Raw genomic sequence first — 21,254 nt, 5'->3', positions numbered from 1 at the left:
GATGATACAGACAAGAGTCTTAGTCAAAATAAATGTTTTTTGGTTGGTTGGTTTCTTTAGAGAGTAAGAGGATAAAGAAAACAGAATTAAAATTAGCCAACTTCAACAGAGTTAACAAACAGGAGACTGGAAATTAGTGTTTAATGCCACCTACAGTGAAATGTTTCCCACTGGGAAAAATGTGGGAGGCAAGTCCATTTTGCTCCTTCAAAGTCACAGGCTGGAGCAGAACATACAACAGCACCTAACACCACAGTCACCTTACATATATTCAAGTTTTTACATATCTGCAAAGCAGAAGTAGTAGCAGCCATTTGGATGTTCTTTCTTAATGGTTCTCAGGGGGGGCCTGGGAAACTCGGAAGGACCTGGTTCTTGTGACATGGAGCTGGAGCTGCAGCTGCTGCTTCTGCTGCTGCTTCCAGCCACTTGCGCTCTACCTCTGCCCTCAGCAGGGGAGACCTGGGGGGATCCTGGGCTCAGGTACCCGGCTGTGGTCTGAGTAGAGGTGGTGGCATACGTGGTGGGGCCAGTGTTGTTTTTCACATAGACGTTTTTGATAGCAACAAGCGTGTGTGCCATGATGCTGAGGCTGTTACTCAGATCTTGCATGCCTTGCTGCAGCAGCCGAAGATTGTGGTTGACACTGTCAAAACCAGACTGGATCACCTGCATCTGGGTCTGTTGAATCTGCACCAGGTCCTCTTCAGTTATTTCATTTTGGTCCGCCTGAGACCTGCCTTTTGTTTTGGCTTTTACTTTCCCAGAGGAGCCACCACCTGATGTCCCCAGAAAAGAGAGTTGTTCTTGGCTAGGTGGAACCACTGCCATGTCCTCAGAGCTTTCTTCTGGCTCTACCACTTTCACTACTATTTCTTCTTTGAGGTTCATCTTCTCAAGACTGGATTGATGAGATGGGCCAGGATCATCATTAAACCCTAGAGGAGACGGGGGTTAAGGAAAAGCAAACAAGAGACAGTGAGAAACTTCATGATCTCTGTGGTCAGTGAAATGTGTTCTCATCCACTAAGCACTAATATTAGTCCTTGTAGGAATGAGGTATGTGGTGAAGGGATTAATGAGGTGTGGTAACTGCAACACCCTGATGCAGGCGGAGGCTTCATGGCTCTTAATGCTGCCTCAGCCGGGTGGAGGAGGGAGTGCTGCTAATGTTCCATGGTCCTGTTCCTTGCACAAGACCCACAGCCCTTGAGCAGCCTGACCGAGACTCTCGTTATCCCACATTTACATACAACAAATACACCAAAGTGAGAAAGTGGCTTCTCCCCCCCAACATCTGTGGCAGCAGCAACATGTAATTTGACAACAGTCTGACCTCCGCTTCTCTCAAAAGTATAAATCTGGCATTTGAACTCTGCCTCCAAGGCAGAGGATGAGAATACGACCCCACTGTGCAGACAAGTCGATGGGCTCGCTCTTCTCTCCTCCCCAAAGCAGGGACACCTCTTTGGTAAGATTTGTGCCTCTGAATACATTGGATGATACCGAGGTGGAACTAAACTTCATGAATTACCAATATTTTTTTCCATATAAGCTCAACTAATGGTTGACTACCTTTGGATTTTAGACTAATGCACTAAGTGAATTTATCAACAGCAATTCCCAATTTGTATTTCTGCTGCTTCAGTAAACCTCACTATTTGTGAATCTGTAATTGTGAAAGTTCTTACTGAACATGACCAGACATATAGCATCAAACTGGCTATGACCAGAAATTAAACCTGGCTGTATCCAGCCCCTCTGACCCCTGAGGACTGGCTGGAACACAAAGGGGTTGATTTTCTGCCAAATTTCTATACTCTGAACACAACGGTCCTCAAACCAAGACACTACAACTCACACTGCGTTATCTTTGATGCTTTTAGAATACATATTAGCTCAATAGGTTGGAAAAAAACCATAAAGATGCATTTGCCAGCTAATCCTTTATTTGCATGCTACAGATTCCTTACCAGCCCCACCACAGGAGCTAACTTTTAGGTTCCAAGAAACAGTTCACTGCAAGCTCATTTCAAGCTCTAGCTGCACGTGGTAACCAGGAACAGCATTACCAAAGCACTGCAATTGCAAGAAACCCCCTGGTACTGGAGGCGATCCTTTCAGCTCACTAATGCAACATCTCGCTGGTACACACAAAGTTACGTACTCGCAGCACTCTGTACTGCCTACACCTGCACGCTGGCATGGCTTTTTGCCTTTGCAAGAGTAAGTAGGTGAACACGGGCGGCTGGGTCTCATGCCTCACAGGCAGGCATCTACTACGAGACAGGGTTTATTCTTAGGAGCTGTTTTGATGCACCTTTATGACCCACAGCACGAAACCTCCGCGGTCTGGAAGTGCGTTTCGCACTTCCAAAGAGAGAAGGCAGCTATCGAAAGCAGCGCTCTCAGGCAGGGCTGGTACCCGCATCCCGCTGCGCGCACGCACTGAGCTCCCAGCCCGCTCCGCTCCGCGCCGTCTCTCCCTGGAGACCGGGAACCGGCTGCTGGGACTCCCACACGGAGGACACCGGCGAGAGGGTCCGGGGCAGCGCGGCGGGGGCCGGTCCCGCACTCACCCATCTCCCCCACGACGGCGCCGGGCAGCTCCAGCGTGTCGATGCCACCCACGATGGGCACGGCCTCGGCGGGCAGCAGGGAGCCGTAAGCGCGGTGGTGGTGGTGGTGGTGGCGGCGGGCGGGCGGCGCGGCGGCGGGCGGCATCTCCTCAGGGGCCAGGAGGAGGCCGAGAGCGGGGGGGCCCGGCGGCCCGCAGCCCTGCGAGAGCCGGCACAGCTTGCTGCGGTCGCGGCGCTTCAGGTCCCGCCAGCGCTTCTTCAGGTCCTCCACGTCGCGGGGGCAGGCGGCCACCGGGTTCACCTTGTGCCGGATCAGCTCCCACACCTTCCGCTTCTGGCCCGGCGAGGCGCGGCCGGGCCCCGCCGCGAACAGCAGCTGCTCGTGCTTCAGCACCTGCTCGATCAGCACCTCCGTCTCCGCCTCGTTGAAATTCGCCTTGCGCCTCTTCGGCGACTCCTCGGCCATCCTCCGCCAAAGGGGGCCGGGCCGGACCCCGCCCGGCGCCGGCGGGAGGGGCGCGGAGCCGCGGCGGAGGGGTGGCACCGCTGCCCCGGCCCCGGCCAGCGGCCGCCGCCGTTAGGCCGGGCCCCGAGCCCTGCCGGGGAAGCAAATACCGCGCATGAGAGGAAAAGACGCGCCCGGGCCGGCGCAGGCGCCCCGTGCCCCGCGTGTTGACATGGGGGGGGGGGCCCGGCCCCGCGCCCGGCCCGCGCCGCCCCGCCCCTGCCCGCCTCCCCGCCGGGAACCCCGCCACCGCCCGCCCGCGCTAGGGAGGGGAAGGGGAGGGGGGCCGGGACACGACGGGCCCGCCCCGGCGCGGGTTGTGCGCGTGCTCGGCGGCGGCGGGAGCCGGGAATGGCGGCCGTGCTGGAGCTGCTGCTGCGGGAGGAGGTGGCGGTCGCCGCCGTGGTGCGGTGGCTCCTGCACGGCCCCGGCCACCGCCCAGCTGAGGTAACGCGCGGCGGGTCGTGTTGTCCGCTCAGTCTGCCTGCCTGCCTTCCTTCCTTCCCGCCCGCCCTTCTTCCGCTGCGCGGCGGGACCGTGCGGGAAAGTTTGTCCGCTCCGGCCCCGGTCCATGCTGCTGTGAGGGATGAGCCCGCGTGTGACAAACCGGGGCCCGGCGAGCGGCCCGTCTGCGGCCGGGACATGGGGCCGAGCTCCGTGTGTAGTAGCGGGCGGCACCGCCCCCGCCGCGGGCGGGCTCTGAGCAGAGCGGCGGGAAGGCGAGGCGGCCGGCGGCGCGCTGCCACCGGCAGCCGTTCAAACCCTTAGGGCCGAGCTCGGCGCCGCTCGGGGCGGGCGGCCGCGGCCTCTGGCAGGTGGTGGCGCCGCGGGCTCCAGGGCTGAGGCGGCCGCAGGGAGGTGCCGGCGGTCGCTGCGCGGGAAGCGCGGCGCGAAGGCGGTGCCTCGGCCCCCGGGCTCGTGTGGCAGCGGAGACCGGGGCAGCGGAGCGGAGGGCAGCGGGTGTCCTGAGGGAAGCGGGGACACCGCAGGTGGCGCTTCCCGCGTCTCTGGCGGGGAGAGTCCCGGAGAGAGACGGAGGAGCCGGGGTACGGCTCGGTCCTGAGTGCTTGGTGCAAGCCGGCTGCTCGTCCCGCCTGTCTTGCGGAGGGACAGGGGGAAGGTTCTCGTGGGGTTTGCAGGCTGAGTTTTCTGATGGGGTATGGCTGGAGAACTTGGCTTCCTGTGGTAATAAAAGCGTTTGTAACCGCAGATGGACTGTGAGTGCTTGTATTTCACCGATAACCATAGAATGGTTTGTGTTGGAAGGGAGCTTAACGATCATCTAGTTCCAACCCCCTGCCATGTGCAGGGACACCTTCCATTAGACTGTAGAGAAACTGTTTGTATGTAAAGCATTTTCTGCCTGAGCCCCTCAGAGCATGTTACCTAGTGATCAAAATCAAAACTCACTGCTGTCACCCACATGAGTTACTCACATATCGCTGTCATCCTAAACTTGTGCGGGAAAAAGAGACCAGCATTTTATGTTGTCTTAAACTGTGACTTGTAGGAGCAGACCTGTGGAGGTTTATGAAGTCTGAGCTGCTGCCAGCTCGGGTAGCAGTGCATGGGTGAGGGGTGTGGAGGATATAAGGTTTGCAGGAGGCTTGGTGACTGCTGACAGATTGCTGTTATCTGGCCATGGAGGAACCAGACTTCTGTTAACGTGCACAGAGAAAGACGAGCAAAAGCAGGTTGTGCTCTGGAAATTCAGCTGGAGAAACTCCTGACCTTGTGCACAGCACAGGCTGCGATTGGTTTTGTGCCTCTATGCTAAAGGAGAATGACTTTTTAGCAGGGCCTGTTGCGATAGGATGAGGGGTGATGGTTTTAAACTGAAAGGGGAGATTCAGCCTGGACATGAGGAAAAAGTTCTTTACAATAAGGGTGGTAAAATCCTGGCACAGGTTGCCCAGAGAGGTGGTGAATGCACCGTCCCTGGAGACATTCAGGTCCAGGCTGGATGTGGTTCTGGGCAACCTGCTCTAGTTGAAGATGTCCCTGCATTGCAGGGGGGTTGGACTAGATGAGCTTTGAAAGTCCCTTCCAACCCAAACTATTCTATGATTCTAAACCCGGGGGACACCCCAGGAAATGGAAGGCTACATCTTGCTCTAGTTTTCGTGGCAGTTTCGGACTGGAGCTGGTAAGGAGTTGGGTCTTCCAGCACCTCACGGGGGTTGTGTTCTGACCTGTGTTTTTTCATGGGGTGACGGAATGCTGAAGCAGTGAGCTGTGGCTGCTCGGTTTGTTATCCAGGCTGTGTTGGTGACTTCTGCTTCTCCAGGAAGCCGAATTGGTCTTGTACTTTCACATGTGAATTTCAGCATAGGTGTCAAGGATTGTAGGAGCCCTGTCATGGCCACGCTTTCACTGCCTGGTTTCATAGAAAAAAGTCCTTCAGAAATAGCATTTTCTTTCTTGGCTTTTCATCTAGTGAAGGTGTGAATATAAATAAACAGGAATATGTGTGCAATTACTTCAATATTAGTAAGGAATAAGTTGCTGCCTGTGAGAGCTGTTTCTTTTGTTGTAAATGTTGCTGAATCCCACTTAGAGGAAAGAGAAACCTGATGCACTGTTAGGAACAAAAGAAATTGTATCTAGTGTACAAAACTTTGAACTATGCCTGTAACTGAGGTCTTTTTTGTCTAGATTTACCCTTTAAGATCACCACCAGCTATTTAGATCTTAAATGTGTTAAGTTTGTGGTTTAGTTTGGGTTTTAAGTTTCACAAGTATAAACTTCATGTACCTTAAAGTTGTGCAGTCTCTGTTTTGACCTCAGTGAAGTCTCATGGGAGCAAAATTATTTAATTGAAATGGAGGAGCAGCCTTGGTCTTGTATTTGGCACTGCAGGAGTCAAAGCGCTTGAACGGTTGTTGTTGCAGCACCCCTCTGTGGAAGCTGGTGGCATTCCTAGACAAACAGGGAATGGAGAAGTTGCAGATTTTAGATTTTTCTGTTGGAATTAGCTGCTTCAGTCTTTGAAATGCTGGACTTAGGGGTGCCAGGTGCTCCCAAGTTCTCCCTGGCTGTAGCTTCAGTAAGTATTAGTGATGTTTCTGTGGAACAGTTTCCCAGTCAAAGACCAAAGTGAATGACTCCGTGTGAAAACTTCTGCCAAAATGGCTTGTGTGGAGGCTGAGCTTCAGATCTATGAGCAGTGCTAAGGTCACTTGAATTTCAGTGACCTGCTTTGACAAGTCATGTTGGTTTTAACTGTGTATTGTAACTCCACAGTTACTACTTAAATGAGTCTGGGCACATGGACAAAAGGAATCAGGCAGCATCTTTATATTAATGCTTTGTCCTCTTTCCTTGTAGGAGAACCACATCCATGAGAAGCTCGTATCTCTTAGTTTGCTTCAGAAAGACTTTGTGCCTTTTCTGTTAAATTTTTTAAGGGAGCAGACCAGCCAGATCCTGACTAACGGACCCTCTACTCCTGCTAAAACTCCCAATTCCAAGGCCCATGGGAGCCAAAGGACAGGATCAGAAAGGAGGGCAGGCCATGCCACCAGCAGCCGAGTGCAGCTCTTTTCCCAAAGGACTTCAGTGACCACCTGCACCACAGATACCAGCTTTTCTCCTGCTGTGGCATCCAGCAGCTCCTCTTCTTTTTCTGGGTCAAGCCTGTCCAGCCCTTGTGGTGACTTCCCTAGCATGGTGTCCAGCAGCAGCCCAAGCTTTGGGTACAGCCCTCTGCTTAACCATGGCGAGAAGCGGTCATCTCAGAAGGCCAGCCTGGGCAGCTTCCTGACAGCCATGCCGGAGGCCCTGCCAGCGAGACGAGGCCGAAGGAAAGGCAGCGGCTCAGTCAGTGCCTCTGGCCGGCCGGTAGCTCGGGATCTGGGGCACTGCCTTACTGAAGAGGAAGATGGAAAGAGTGACAGTGCATCGTGGAGCGGAGGGAGAAGGAAATGGAGTGAAGTGCCTCCTGTTTCTGCCAGATCCCCACCCAGCCAGCTAAATCTTAACAACTTGGAGGAGTTTCCACCCATGGGTGCTGCCTCTGGCTGGACAAAGTAAGAGCAAGTCTGCCTTGCTGCCTCATTCAGATTGTGCTGCAGGTTACTGTTCCTTCACTAGCTCATCCTGTTGTGTGGGAAGATGCTGTAATAAACACCTCGTGGGGCCTGGCTTCTGGGCTCCTTGGTCAGAACGCTTTGTCACGGTTGCCATGAAGGGAATATCACTTCAGTGGGTAGTTGGGTTTCCACTTGGTGAACTCACCCAAGATGCCTCTTTAGCCTCTCACTTGTGATGCTGCCTGCAGCTCGCTGGTGCACAGACCAGCTGATAGGAAGCTGAGCACATCTTTGTCCTTGCATGTTCTAACAAGTCAGCATTATCTTGGCTCTTCACATTTCTTGTTTAACAATAGCAATTGCTAATGAAGAGCAGTCCTGGAAGGCTCTTCAGCTTTACTGATGCTAGCAAAAAAGCTTTCAGATTGACATTCTGTGGTTTCTGGTAACAGATGTTAGTTAGTGTGCAGCTTCGTTTGTGCTGTGTGATCATGGATGGAATAGCTGGCTGATGCCTTTGGTCTGTGTTCTCTTTGGTCTGCAGCAAGCTTTGGTCTCCCCGGTGACTTTGGCTAAGCTTTGGCTTAGCTTCTGGGCAGCTGTGTTGTGGTTGCCTTTTTCTCTTTGAGATTTTACGCTTTAAAATCCTCACTACCAAATGCAAGGCTTTCATCTCAGCCTGTTTGCTCCATGCATCAGGCGCTGAGCCCTGAAAAAGGGACTTTGTAGCTGGACATGCGGAGTTGCAGTTGAAAATTGATAGGTCTGTGGGTCTGTACAGCAGATCCAGGTGCTGGGTCTGGGTGATGCTTTGGCCAAGGGAGATAAGGTGTGTTTCCAGCGTATGCAGTAAGTTTCTCTTCCCCAATTGCACTATGTGCCACTAGGAAAAGGAGTGAGGAAAGAGGTCAGAGTGTTTGGAAGTCAACGCTATAGCGAGTTTGAGAACACCAAAGCAATTAATGTGTAGCAACCAGCATTTCCTTGAGAAGTGTAATGCTTTATGTTCCTGTATCTCAGTTCCAGTGTATCTCTTGCTGCATACAGATCCTTTTCCCAAGGACAAATCTAGGCAGTATATGCAAGAAGGATGGGTTTCCCTAAGCTTAAGAGTACCTACGGTAACTGAGGAACCTGGACTCTTCTCATAGACAGACAATGGCAGCTTAATGCTTGATTGTTTCTGTTGTTATTTTCTTGTATTTTTCTTCCTCATGATCCTGTTAGAAACTGCAGGTGAATTAGTTTCATACTAAAACTAAGTGGCATATCCTGTCCTCTCAAATTGAAAATATTTGAAGGAGTTGTGTGGCACTGTGTTACCTGCTCTGTGGCTTGATGATTGATAATGAATTTTGCAGCAAGGGTCAGCAGGCTGTTTTTAGCAGTCTGTAGCTCAATGACTTTCTATTCAGTGGCCACACTAAAGTCAGCAAATAGATGTACAGTTTAGAAATCCAGTATTGCAACTCCATATCTGTTTTATTTAGCATTAGGCTCTTTGGAAGAGTTGAATGCATATCTTTCTTGAGACCTAATGTTTCTGTTGTTGGTTAGCTTGATTTCAGTGCAATTGCTTCACACTTTTGCAGCAAAAGCAAACCATCAAGGCGAATCAACCCAACTCCTGTAAGTGCTGAGCGCCCCCTCTCAAAACCGAAGATGTGCTTCACTTCTACACCTGTCAGCCAGTCTCCAGCTGCTCGGTTTTCATCTGGGACAAGCCTTGAGGCCTTTACTGCTGTCCAGGAAGGAAACCTTACATCTATGATAAGCAACAGCCTTCAGGAGGAGAGGGAGATGCTGAAGAAAGAACGGTACGGTCTGAGAAGGGTGGTGATAGGCTTGTATTGATTCTTAATTATTTTGTCTTAAAGATCGGAGTGGAAATGACCAAAAGAATATTCAAAATAGGTATTGGTGACCTTAAACTATAATTTGCCTAAAACCCAAGTGTGATTCTGGTATCAGACTAGGATATTAATGCAGTTAACTCATGTTTGTCGTTGTAGAGGAGTGCTGGCTCCGGAATAATGACCCTCACTTTATCTTCAGGAGTTTAGTCAGTCCTCACTGCTTTCGTAAGATGCCTCTTTGTGGGCTTGCACACTTGGCTGTCTCCTGTGCAGCTTTCCTTAGATTGCACAGGCGAAGCAAGTGGGTTTGAGCTGGTGTAATTAGGCTGTGTTTGAAGATTGTGCATGTGATGGAAGGCATAGTCTGGTCTGAAGAAAATGAGTTAATGATGCAAATCTTGGGAAAGTGTTAATGATTTTGCAAGGTAGGCAGACTAACACAAGCTTGCAGCCAGAGAAAGCAAGGTGCAGGTAGGGTGAGATTCTGTTTTAAAAGTTACCACTGCGATTATCTACTGAAAATTATATTTGCTGGGAGATTAGGTGAATTCTAGCTTCTAATTGTGTCTCTGCGGTTCAGTCACTGTGTGGCTTTCATCCTCTGTAAAATGCTGTCACTGTTAGTATGTGAGGGCTGTTACTTCAGGAAAAAAAGCAAAGCACAGTAGTAGACTGTTGTTTATAGCTGCTGACAGAACTGTTGCTCTTCTTTGTAAATTTTGTTCTTGGGCAAACTCCTCAGGACATGTGGGTGGAATTCTTTTCCTGCTAAGCCTTGCACTTCACTTCAGTGGGTCCAGAACTGGATGAAATAGACCCAGTAGAGTCTCACAAGTTACTGTTTTTGCCTAACCTGTAACAGACTGCTTAGGATTCAAACCTGCCACTCTGCACTTCAGTGAGCATCTATTCCAGTCTCAATTCTCCCACTTAATCCATATAAACTGAAGTTGGAGAAATAGCAGCATGTGGGCTGGGTCTTGCCCATGAGGTCTTCTCATCTGGCTTATCATGCTTGAGAGCTGGGAGCTGCTGTTGTGTCCTTGGTAGTGGTGGTGAAGTGAGGTGCAAAACTAACACAGCCCCCAGCCAACTGGGTCACTTTGGGCAAGGGCAAAAGGTGAAATTCACGGTGAGGAGTCTTAGCTCAGTGGGTTTGCAAAGTGCTTAATAAACAATTTTCTTCAGTTCTGTCAGTCAGGTGCTTATGTTCATTGTAAGGGAGATGTTCCTAAATAACCTTTTTACTCCCATTTTGGGACTAATTCGTTCTTCATTGCAGCAGTTCCACTAGAAATAGACCAATAGAAAAGTTCTTTGCTGCAGTTAAAAACATTTCTGTCTTCCCCATAGCCTTTAAAGTGACTTTTAAAGATTTTAATTTTGAGACAATGTGGTAAGAGGTAGTATGATGTTCCAAGTGTTCGATGTTCCACTGGGATCTTCAACAATCCTTTGATAGTGCTGTTACTGGCTTTTTTCCTGTTTCTCTGCAGGCTGCATTTTGGGTGTCCTCTGTAGATATATTTTTTAACAATATCTGTGTATTTATCTGAGTGATCATTGCTGATTTAGAATCCAGCAATTAAAGTAGTTGGTTCTTTCTGTCGTTTAACGTGCCAGCATGGGATTTCATCAGTTGTGGCATTGCCTTTCCACTTAGTGGTATTGGATCTTCTCAAGGCATCATTAACTTACAAATATATCTGAAGGTTTGGATGTGAACTGTATTGTCATAGATTTTGTAAAGTGTCTAGCTGTCAGAAATTGTACATGCAGAATTTTTTAGGACCTGGTATCTAACAGATTCCATGTCCTTAACAAATAGCAGTTTAGATGAGAAGCAGTAACAGTGGTTAGTTAGATAATTTGGTCAAAGTGCAACTCTATTTTAGCAGAGTTTGAATTTGAATGCAGTTCTTTTGAGTCTTTTGATTGTTAGCCCCAAGAGCCTTTCTCATTAAGAGAAAGATGAGTTAAATTACTGTCATGCTAAAAGCAGCTTTAGACAGTGTAAGTAACATGGATAGTTATTGCAGGAATTCCTTCTTGCTAGACTGCAAGAGAAAGACCACCTGGCTGCATGGCTGCTCTGTATCCTTCTCAGTTACATGGTATGTTGCTGCTCTTGAATTTCAGATGCAAATTGCAGCACCAGGCATCTTCTCCTGCAGGGATATCTCTTGATCCTGGTACTCCTACTAAGCCTAGCTATACTCGCAGTGCTAGCCTTCCTCCTGAAAGCCATCTGGTGACCTGTGCAGATCTGACTAAGGTTTCCTGCAAGAAACAATTGGAGTGTCTGGCACAGCTCTATTCATCGTGTATAGCAGGTAAAGATCCAGAAGATGTGAGACTGACATTTCTTTGAGCTTTGAATTTGCATGTGTATTGGAAGGGGGAGGTAGGTGAGAAGTGTAAGTTGTGGCACAGTTATAGTGTACAAATAAATAACATCCGGAAAAATAAACTAAGCCAATAAGGTTATTAGAATAATGGATACTAGGTAAAAGTTTAGGGAAGGAGGTGAAGCTGATGCAGTACTCTGAGCTGCAGTAGGCTGAAGTTGTATGGTCCTGTCTGAACCCAGACTCTTCCCTAACACATCTTTCCTATAATACCTATGCTGATTTATACTGTGGCTATGTGTGGGGAGGGAGTTCTTTGCTGACTGTGCAATAAAACAGGTATTTGTCTTTTCAGCTTTGTTTATTAAATCAGGTCAATACTGAATATACACCTTTAGTATCTCATTTCCTCTCTTACAGAAAACCTGGTACCAAATATTTTTCTGGAGCTCTTTTTTGTTCTGCAGCTGTTGACATCTAAAGGCACTTCTACTGCAGAAGATGGGGATAGCGACCTTGAAATCAATGAAAGAACTAAAGGTAAGCAGTAGTGTTGAGGGGAAAGAATGTTACTTCCATGGCATGATAATGTGATACAGAGTAGTTGCCTTTAGCTTGGACAGTTAAATTCCATAAAAGTATCTTATGACCACTAGGACTCACCTGAGATGCTGGCAAAAATCATGCGTGTATGGGAAGTGCTTCCACAATATGATAGAGTGGGATTGTAGGTGCTGTTTGTATCTGATTTTCTGTGATGGTGTCAGATTTGCTGTAGCTTCTTGTTAATGCTGACTTTCAGAGAAGGATGGGTATGCTGAAGTCTCTCCTCCATTGGTCCTTGCCACTCAAAAGTGCTGTTGATCTGTTATGTGCTGCTTAAATTTAAGGTTGGGTTATGAGTGCACAGGATACATCCGTATAGATGTGTAATTGTTGCTTTTTTTTTGGTCAAATTCAGGCTTAAGCTTGATGCAGTGAGCGCTTTGGTGTGGATACAAAAAACTGAAGAATAGCTTTAAGGCGAGACACACGCACACCCAGATGCCCCAATTTGGTTGACTGTTCTGTCAGTCACTGATTCTTAGGATTGAGATTAGGAACAAAAACTGAACAGCTAAGGAACAGCAGCTGATGCCTGATCTACTTTTTGTCCTGGATCTGCTTACTGTTGGCCAGAATGTTGCGAAGGAATCTTTCCTTTCCTATACAGCATTAAACAATTCACTTGTCTTTAGCATAGGAATGATAGGGGTGGCAGGATTTCGCTATTTAGGTGTCAGGATATGGGAACTTCTGGAAATTTGATACTGGTCTGGAAGACTATTTTTGGATATGGCAGTTCCTACTTTCCTTGAGAGTTAATTGTCCTTTTAGTTTACGGATGGTGATTGGTGCTGTTGTCTCATGTTTCTTTTTTTTCCCCTTAGATGCATCAGGGAAACAACATTTCCGAAGTGTGCACAATTGTGTTTATTTTGCTGTTCAAGTCTTGGATTATCAGTATGAGTGAGTTGCTTATTTCTTTTTTTTCCCTCTGCTTGTGTCTGCAGAAGTGTGTGAGATTAAGCAAATGGGCTTGGATTTTAGAGCTTTACCACTTACAGGCACAGGGTTGTTAATTTTCCCTCAAAACATACAACTTGACCTGGATTTGGATGTCTGTGAGTTTTCTTTGCACTGATCTGTGTACTGAACTTCAGTGTAATTATGCAAGAATGGGAAAGTCATGAGATGGGAGCAATAAAAAATGGCCCTACAGATGCTGGGTGCCTGGGGCTTAGAACTGTTTGCTTGGTAGTCATAAAAAACGAGCGTAAGTGTTTCTTTATGTCTGATCATGTGTTGTTTATGTCTGTCTGGGTTTTATCCATGTTGTCTTGGCAGAATTATTTCCCGTTTAGAAAAGGGGTTGCTGAAGCTTTTGGCTGAAAACGAACGGATTGCATCTTTTTCTCCCAGCTTGCACAGAAGGCTCCGGCAGGCTTATGAAAGCAGCACAGCCAAGGTAAAAATTGGCAGATCTCAACTGACTGTTGCTTCAAACCTTTGTGTTGTTGCTCCCTTACTTGTGATGGCTTTGATGTTAAACCTTATTCCTTCCACTGAGTATCTTGTCATGTCATCCTTGGCAAGGGTCTAAAAGCCACTTTTTTTTTTTCTGGTCAGGGGGTGAGTGAATAACACTCACTCTGGTGAGTGTTAGCTCTGAATTGCCACTGGCAGCCTCGCATTGTGCTCCAGGCCCTGACCTCAGCCAGTAACTTCGACAGGGTCAAGTTTTGCTTTTGAGATTCTCATCTAATAAACATGGATCCCAGAAGAATCATAGAATCATAGAATGGTTTGGGTTGGAAAGGACCTTAAGATCATCTAGTTCCAACCCCCCTGCCATGGGCAGGGACACCTCTCACTAAACCATGTTGCCCAAGGCTCTGTCCTACCTGGCCTTGAACACCGCCAGGGATGGAGCATTCACAACTTCCTTGGGCAACCCATTCCAGTGCCTTGCCACCCTCACTGTAAAGAACTTCTTCCTTATATCTAATCTAAACTTCCCCTGTTTAAGTTTGAAGCCATTACCCCTAATCAAGAATGATTGATTAGGTGCAATATCAGGATGTAGTTTGGAAGAAGTGGTGTTTTTTCATAGATATAGACTCCTTTTAGGCAAATGAAGCTCCAGGGGAGATAATTTAGCTTGTGAACCTGGTTTCCTGATCTAATTGTCTGGGTTAGGGAACTAAAGCTGGGTGGTAGGAATGCCTTCTGTAATGTATTTTGTATCTTGTTTCCTCCGTCTCTTAAAAATGGAGATTACTCTTGGCAAAGAAAGTACAGTGTATTTCCTGAGACTAGGGCATGTCAACAGCTGAGCTTTTTAGTTAAAGCTGTAAATAAAGGTCTCTTGTTACTTGAAGATGTAGACTTTTCAAACTGGAGAAAGAAGAATAATACAGGAATTGCCACCCACTGTCCTGTCTTCTATGGAACCTTACATTGAAGGTACACTTGGGCTGTTTGCAGATCATTCTTCCCATGCCGTATCAATACTAGTTGCAGTCTGTTCTGCAGAGATTTCTTAGACAAGATGCTTCCACTCGTAACGTTGAGTGATTCTGCCTCTGTAGTGTAATGTAGGTTGTAGAACTGTTGGTGTGTATTAGCAGTTAGCAATTGGATTGTGGCTATTGTCTGAACAACTCAGCTAGTGATACTTGGTTTCCTCATCACGTCTTTTCCTTTTTGTAGGTCTCAGATTGTTGAATAAATTAGATACTAATGTTAGTCTAATGGCTGCCTTTATATTTTTCACAGGTGTCTCTCCTGCTGCCATGCTCTGTGCAGTCTGTTTCCTTCCAGCCAGAAACTGACAATCGCTCCAACTTTCCCAGTGACAGAGCATTTCACATATTTAAGAAACAAAGGTACGTTTCTTCTACTGTTACTGCATTTCTCACAGAGTATAATCTTTCCATGACTCTGAACAAAGGATATTAAGAATGTCTCATGTATGCTACCTGCTGTAGAAAAATCTTGATTTTCACTCCAATAAAAAGAAAAAAAAGTCTTTGTCCATATTAAACTGCAGGAGCTAAATGCTTAATGTCTTTAGAGAAGAACAGCCAAATTCTTCAGGAGTTATTGAGACTTCTGGTAAATGCCAGTACAGTGTCACCCTCCTGGATTGCTTCTGCATATAAATCTGGTATGCTTTTATTCTTCCTGCCATCTCCCTCTATGCTTACAGCAACAGGGTGAGGGGAGTATGGCAAGTTGTCTTGGTCCTTTTTTCTCTCCTCTTAGGTATAATTTCATGTGGTTTATTCTTTTCAGCCTCTCAGTCTTCATTATGTCTGATAATGGGTGGTTTTGGTCATTTCATGAGAGCTTGGGCATAACAAGCTTAAGCACTTGCTGTCAAGGACAAGGAAAATGGAAACTCACTGAAGTACCACTAGCGTTAATGAGCTGTGCAAAGGTATCTGAATGCTTAGAGGCTTGAGTTATTTAATCTGAGGTAGATTCTTGCTGGGGAACTTAGGAGTGATTGAATATTCAGTTGTTGCTACTTCAAATTATGAAGAGTGGGAATTTATACCCTTAAATATTCACAGGGATATCTTTTATGAACTGCTGCGTGAATGGGAGGATAACCATGAAAAAACTGGCTGGGACTTTGAAAGAGTGTTGGGCAACAAGATCAGGTAGGAGTTATGCAACTTCATCTAGCTCTTTAATGTAGCTGGATTGCTTGTGCAGCATACTCGACTCTGCATCTGAAGTTCCATGTTCTCCCTGCAATCTTCTGCACTAACCTGTAGGAACCTGTGCTGCTTGTCCATGTAAACTTCCTTCTAGATTTAAAAGTATTAACTGTTCTTTTAAAGAAACAAGCCATAAATGGCAAGGGCCTAGTTTGATCAGTTTCTGTCTCTATTCTCTGTGATTAGCAACAGAGAGTCACTCTCACAACCAGTATGTTGTGGTCTGAGCACTGCATTTCATGTTTCCAATGCCTCACTCCTCTTAAGCATGGACAAGTGTATTGTATGCTCAGAAGCTTTTAGTTCTAATTATTTCAGAGGAATCTAGTGTATTCGCTCTGAAAACAAGACAACTGTCGCTCTTTTCTATGGAAAGCACTTTTATTCATTTATTTTATCAAAATAGAGTATATATGGTTTTGGAAGCAGTTGCCTTGCAGGTTTCTGTGTTAGTCTTAACCGTCAGCCTACTCAATTTACATGTAGGTGACTTTCACCACAGGAGCAGAACAAGGCCTTTATGGGGCTCAAGGCTTTCTCAGGTTTAAACTGAGCAATTTTCTTTCTCTTTGGGCACCAGAAGTACTACTGTTCCTGTTTTCTTACTTGCATATATGTGAACTCTCAACTCACTGCTCTGCAGAGGGGCAAGTAGGAGCTGAGTGAGTTGATTTTCTTCCTAAATAACAGCATTCTTGCAGGAAGGGAAGAGAGCAGTTTTATCTCCAGACCTGTGTTTCCTCTGCAAGTGCTCAGGGAGAATTTTTGCTTCCATGGTCAGCAGATGGGAAACCTAGTTATAAAGATGTTGCTTTTTGCAGTAGCCTTTGGAGAACACTTTCTTAAAAGCAGTTATTTGATGCTTTTGGTATAGTTTGAGGTTACAACACTTCTTTTTGTACTACAGAGATCCAGTCAGCGTTTTGTGATGTTTTTCTTCACAGGGCCATGATGGCTCACCTATCTGCAACCTGCAACCACAGCCATTTTGCCAGGCTCTTTCAGAAACAGCTTATCCAGGTAAATTACTTGGTTTTTTAATAAAGATACACATCAAAGCTGATTTGATCCTCCCTCGGCCTGAGAAAACAAACTGTGTCTTGCAAGTTTCTTTGAGATTTTCCTTTTGAAACATTTTTGAGAAAAACAAGTTTTTGGGATGGGAATTTCCTTCCTTTTCCAGAAATACAAATCAGTGATAAATAACTGATGAACTCTGTAAATCAGGCATAAGGCGTGCTGAGCACATCATAAGCTGTCAGAATTCATTCTTCATGATTATTACTTTTGACATGTATCAAATGCAGTTCTCAGATATGTTGATTAGAAACATGAGTTTATTACCTGCAAAGAGTCTTTCTCCTGTGTAACACTGCAACAGCCTCTTTTTTATGTAGTATTGTTATTGTAGTTTACAGGGTCTTTTTGGCCAGTTTCAAGCATCATCTGACTTCACTGTAACTTGAAGGAATGAAGGAAGAAAAGATGCTTCTGATTGAAGTATAGATATCACTGTATTCTCTATAAATGGGTGGGTTGTTGGTGGATTCCTTTTGGATAGCAAAACAGACATAAAACAGTACTGCAATGCTGTGATTCTTTGAGTCTTGAGTAGTATCTTTATGTTTGAGGGGGCATATTTTTAACTTTATTTAACTCTGTGGAAGCTCCAGGAAAACCTAGTGTGGGAATGTATAGTACAGTATCACAGTCTTTGGAGGCTGAGCTAAAGATCCTACTGAGTGGTTCATAAAGACCATGCAAATGATAGGTCTCTCTGCACACATCCACAAGTAGCCTGCCAGATATGCCTGAGTTAGTTGTATAGGGTCAGAATTCCATCTGTCAAGACCTCTAGGCCACCTGTTTATGGCCAAGGTGGGAAACATGTTTTAGCATGTGGAAAAGAGATTGTCTGTACATGGGCCACCTGAAAAGGCCATGCTTGGATTACTCTGAAAACAAAGTCTTGTGAGGCAGGGAGAATATGTGGGGTGAGAGATAAAATGAAATTATGCTTTATTACAAATTTTCCACTTCCCTACTCTCTCTGTCTCCTGAAGATGTGCAAAGGTCCGGTTGGTGGTGGCGCAAGCTCGGGAGACACCCCAGACCAGGATGTCCTTAATATGCTGGGTTCTGATAATCTGAGCCGTCTGAAGAGGCTGCAGGAAAGATTTATTGTCCCTCAGAGCATCAGAGGACCTTGTCCACCCCCTTCATTCCCAGGGTGCCAGCAGTTCTTCAGGGACTTCATCCTCAGTGCAGGAAGGTTAGATGCCGTGGCTGCTATTTCCTTCGTGAAATGTGTGGGCAAGTGGGGAACACGAGCATGTTGGGAGTTGTGTGGAGAGCTTGGGGCATGGTGTAACCTAGACAAAGCATAGCAGAAATGTTTTTAAGCTGCATAATACCACACTTATGTTCTTGGCCAACGCGCATAGTGACCATGTTAATAAGCAGGTTGTGTCTGGGGCATAGAATGTGTTTGTGTGCTACATTAGGCTAGACCATATGGTAATAATTTTCCAACCAGAAAATCTTGTCATAGGCTATCAGTATTTCCCAGTGTCAAGGCACTCAGGGCTGTCTAGCAAGGGCACTGGACTGGCCAAGTGTTTCCTGTGTGGTATTGCATGAAGCTAAGGAGTTACAGGATAAAGGTTCATGGTTTTGTTTAACAAGTTTTTTGTAATCCACAGCATGGAGGAGTTGTGATCTAGGGGAGATTTGAATCTTCAGTGCAGTTATTTTACAGCTTCCTGCTTCAACAGATCATAGAATCATAGAATAGTTAGGGTTGGAATGGGTTCTTATGCTGGGACTTACTAAAGAGCATCTATTCGAAAAAGTACAAAATAAGAGTGGAAAAGAAGGGGATGTTAAGCAGTACTAGACTTGCCCTTTGCTTTCTTGTCTGTCTGTTACCCTGGATGTCTGCTGATGCTTGATACAACTCATGAGACAAGCATGAAATTTTGCAGTGTGTTAGTTGAGGTTTTACTGCTGTTTTCAGCCCAGTCTGACTCATCATCATCTTTTGCTGAAGTTACCAGTTCAATCAGCATCTGATGGATAGTTTGTGCCTGAAGATACTCGAACTGAATGGCCTTACTCTGGTGGAGCATGAGCACAGCGACGGGGAAGCAGATATGGATGAGCAGGTATGCTTGTTTTTTGCAAGCACATCTGGCAGGAATTTCCTCAAGCTGTTCCAGTACCCAGAGAATTACTGGCTTGATTGTGAGTTGCCTGGAGTTTCTACTGTTATATTCGCAGGACAAGAGCTTCTTCATTTGCTTTTGTCATAACATTGCAACTTTGTTATGGACGTCTGAGCCCCTAGCAGTTCAGTTGCATGCTTCAGGGTGCTTCATAGAACTGTGTCATAAGAGATGATGCACAATAGTTTGGAAAGAGAGAGCCTCTTTTTAAGATGTTTGTACCCTGTGTTAGAGCCATGAAATAACTTAGTCCAGTTGTTGCTCTCAGGTGCAGTAGCTCCTTGTTACTTTTCCATGTATGAAGACCTTAGTTAGAATGAATTTGTAGTCAACCCTGTTCATACCTGTTTCTTCGCTCATCTATACCTCATCGGAGGTGTTATAGCTTATGATCTGTTAGCAAAGTAGCAGCCAAAGGTTCATGAAGACTTACACAGCAGCAATGGTATGAAGGACACAACACGGGATCAGCTCTCTGCCCTCTCATTGACTCCAAAGTTGTTAGTATGAAGATGTGATTGAGCAGCTGCTTGTTTTAGAAAGCTCTTGAATTAATTTCTTCTTGCTATAAGTGAAGCAGTGAAGGCACAAGCAATTTAAACTGCTTGATAAATATGTATTTTGGAAAGTTACCTTTATTAAAAGCAGTGATGAAGGTATGTGGTCCTTTTACATGAAGGGAGTGGAAGTTTACTGTTGGTAGTTACTTTGCCAGTTCAGGGTAGCATTGCCCCAGCTTGTTTTTCTTCATTGCAGGATGAAAAGAAGCGTTTCACTGTGGTCCTGTTAAGCCTGCGTCTCCTCGCCAAGTTCCTGGGCTTTCTTGTTTTCTTGCCATATCGCACTGTGGAGCAACCAACTAGAGACTTGCAAGACTCTGCAGTAGCCTTGAGAAACCAAGTAAGAAACCAAACTGTTCTAAAAACTCCAACATGACTTTCTGCTTGACAGGCAGGTTTTCTAATCCAGGGAAGGGTTTATGGATAGTTATGCCCTTTCAAAGCAAGCTTGTGATTCCAGGGATGATGTTACACTGTTCTGTGCCCCTACTGTGTATTCTGGGGTTGGGAACAAAGGACAAAGGAGTTTGTGGAAGCTAGAAAAGTGAGCAATGCATTGATGGTGAGGTACTCAGTCTTCTGTTATTTCTGCTAATCTGGAGTTGTCATACCAGAGCTCTGACCTAGGTAAGAAGACTTGTATTTATAGTGTAAAATCCAGCTACTGGGAATGTTTTTGGTTAGTTTCACACCCATATCCTAGCAGTGTGTCATACTGAGTGCAAGGACATGGTCATACTGAATACAAGTCTGACTCCACCTGTACATAGTCAGGCTTATAGCCTTGCTTTTGAAAGCCCCAGTGGGACCTCTGGTTGCTATCATATGTGGTTTTTACCTCTGCTCATGTGTGAAGAAATGTTTTCATTAGCCAGGAAGTCACCTCTTACTTGTACAGAAGATGAAATCCTAGAGAGAAAAGTCAAAATATAGATTAAGTTTTTCTTTAAGTATCAAAAGGTAAATTCAAACTGCTGCTTTGACTTCTGTTGTCCATTAAGACCCTGCCTGTATTGGATGTATTGAAGCTTCTGAGACAATCTATTCAGGATCATCGTTCCATCCTCACTATTCCTTGGATTGTGGAGTACCTTTCCCTTGTGGATCATATTGCTCCTTTCCTTGATTACTACAGGAAAATATTTTGTCTCTTGCTGCAGGTATACAGGTAAGAGCCTGGGAAAAGATATTTGTTAAGAACTTTCCTGTGAAGGTCTGCTTGGTTGGTTGAGGTGTCTGGTGTTTGGGAATGCACACTGGCCCTAGGTTGGGATTCTTAGAGAAGTACTTTTATTTTACAGAAAGCTGCAAAGGGAGCACATCCTAAACTGAGAGATGAATATTTAGTTTAAATATGTGGTTTTTCATTAAGTAAACAAAAATTCTTTAAATACCTGTTCACTCATTCTGCATCTGCAGCTGTGAATTTTAAACCTTGAATTTGAACCTTAAACCTACAGGCTCTCCTATGCCTAATGTTTTCTTTCTATATACACATTTTCTTTCTATGCCCTAGTTTTGCATCTATGTACACGAGGCACATTCTTAAGTTACCTAATACAGTCTTTTCTTAAAGCAGCATGTTATTCAGATGCATATGTACAAAAAGGTAGAGCTTGCTCTCCACTGTTAGGCAGACAAGTGAGGAATGTGTACATGGTGACAAATAGTATAACTAGAAAGTGAGTGGTTTGGGATTTTTTTTCTTGATGAAAGTTGAGCTACTGAAATTTAACACTCTCTCTTGCTGCTTTTGCTGCATGGCAGGTTAATGGTCCTTTCTGAAGATAAGGAGATGAGTTTCCTGAACAAGCTGCTGATCCTTGCAGTTCTGGGTTGGCTTTTTCAGGTAGAGTTTCCTGTCTGGACACAGCTCTTCCCT

General features: G+C 45.9%; 2 protein-coding genes across 2 annotated transcripts in view; one reads left to right on the top strand and one right to left on the bottom strand.

The window, feature by feature from the left end:
* Positions 1–125: 125 nt before the first annotated feature.
* Positions 126–3,339, bottom strand: LOC115606915. The gene is made up of 2 exons (XM_030483543.2): positions 2,580–3,339; positions 126–938 (listed from the first exon to the last, which is right to left on the bottom strand). Exons 1-2 carry the CDS (start codon positions 3,043–3,045, stop codon positions 280–282), a joined length of 1,125 nt encoding a protein of 374 aa, XP_030339403.1. The 5' UTR covers positions 3,046–3,339; the 3' UTR covers positions 126–279.
* Positions 3,340–3,388: 49 nt separating this feature from the next.
* CDAN1 (codanin 1) overlaps positions 3,389–21,254 on the top strand; it is a 31,513-nt gene continuing 13,647 nt past the window's right edge. Inside the window, exons 1-15 of the mRNA XM_030483542.1 lie at positions 3,389–3,531; positions 6,413–7,113; positions 8,709–8,933; positions 11,112–11,305; positions 11,741–11,860; positions 12,751–12,829; positions 13,208–13,328; positions 14,639–14,748; positions 15,439–15,528; positions 16,533–16,608; positions 17,652–17,860; positions 18,638–18,752; positions 19,569–19,712; positions 20,374–20,540; positions 21,140–21,221. Of these exons, the coding sequence (XP_030339402.1) occupies positions 3,436–3,531; positions 6,413–7,113; positions 8,709–8,933; positions 11,112–11,305; positions 11,741–11,860; positions 12,751–12,829; positions 13,208–13,328; positions 14,639–14,748; positions 15,439–15,528; positions 16,533–16,608; positions 17,652–17,860; positions 18,638–18,752; positions 19,569–19,712; positions 20,374–20,540; positions 21,140–21,221 (2,529 nt within the window). The 5' untranslated portion in view covers positions 3,389–3,435. The remainder of the gene's footprint in view (positions 3,532–6,412; positions 7,114–8,708; positions 8,934–11,111; positions 11,306–11,740; positions 11,861–12,750; positions 12,830–13,207; positions 13,329–14,638; positions 14,749–15,438; positions 15,529–16,532; positions 16,609–17,651; positions 17,861–18,637; positions 18,753–19,568; positions 19,713–20,373; positions 20,541–21,139; positions 21,222–21,254) is intronic.

The sequence above is a fragment of the Strigops habroptila genome, chromosome 4, assembly GCF_004027225.2.
Source record: "Strigops habroptila isolate Jane chromosome 4, bStrHab1.2.pri, whole genome shotgun sequence".
Taxonomy (NCBI): Eukaryota; Metazoa; Chordata; class Aves; order Psittaciformes; family Psittacidae; genus Strigops; species Strigops habroptila.
This window is presented reverse-complemented; position numbering and strand designations above follow the sequence as displayed.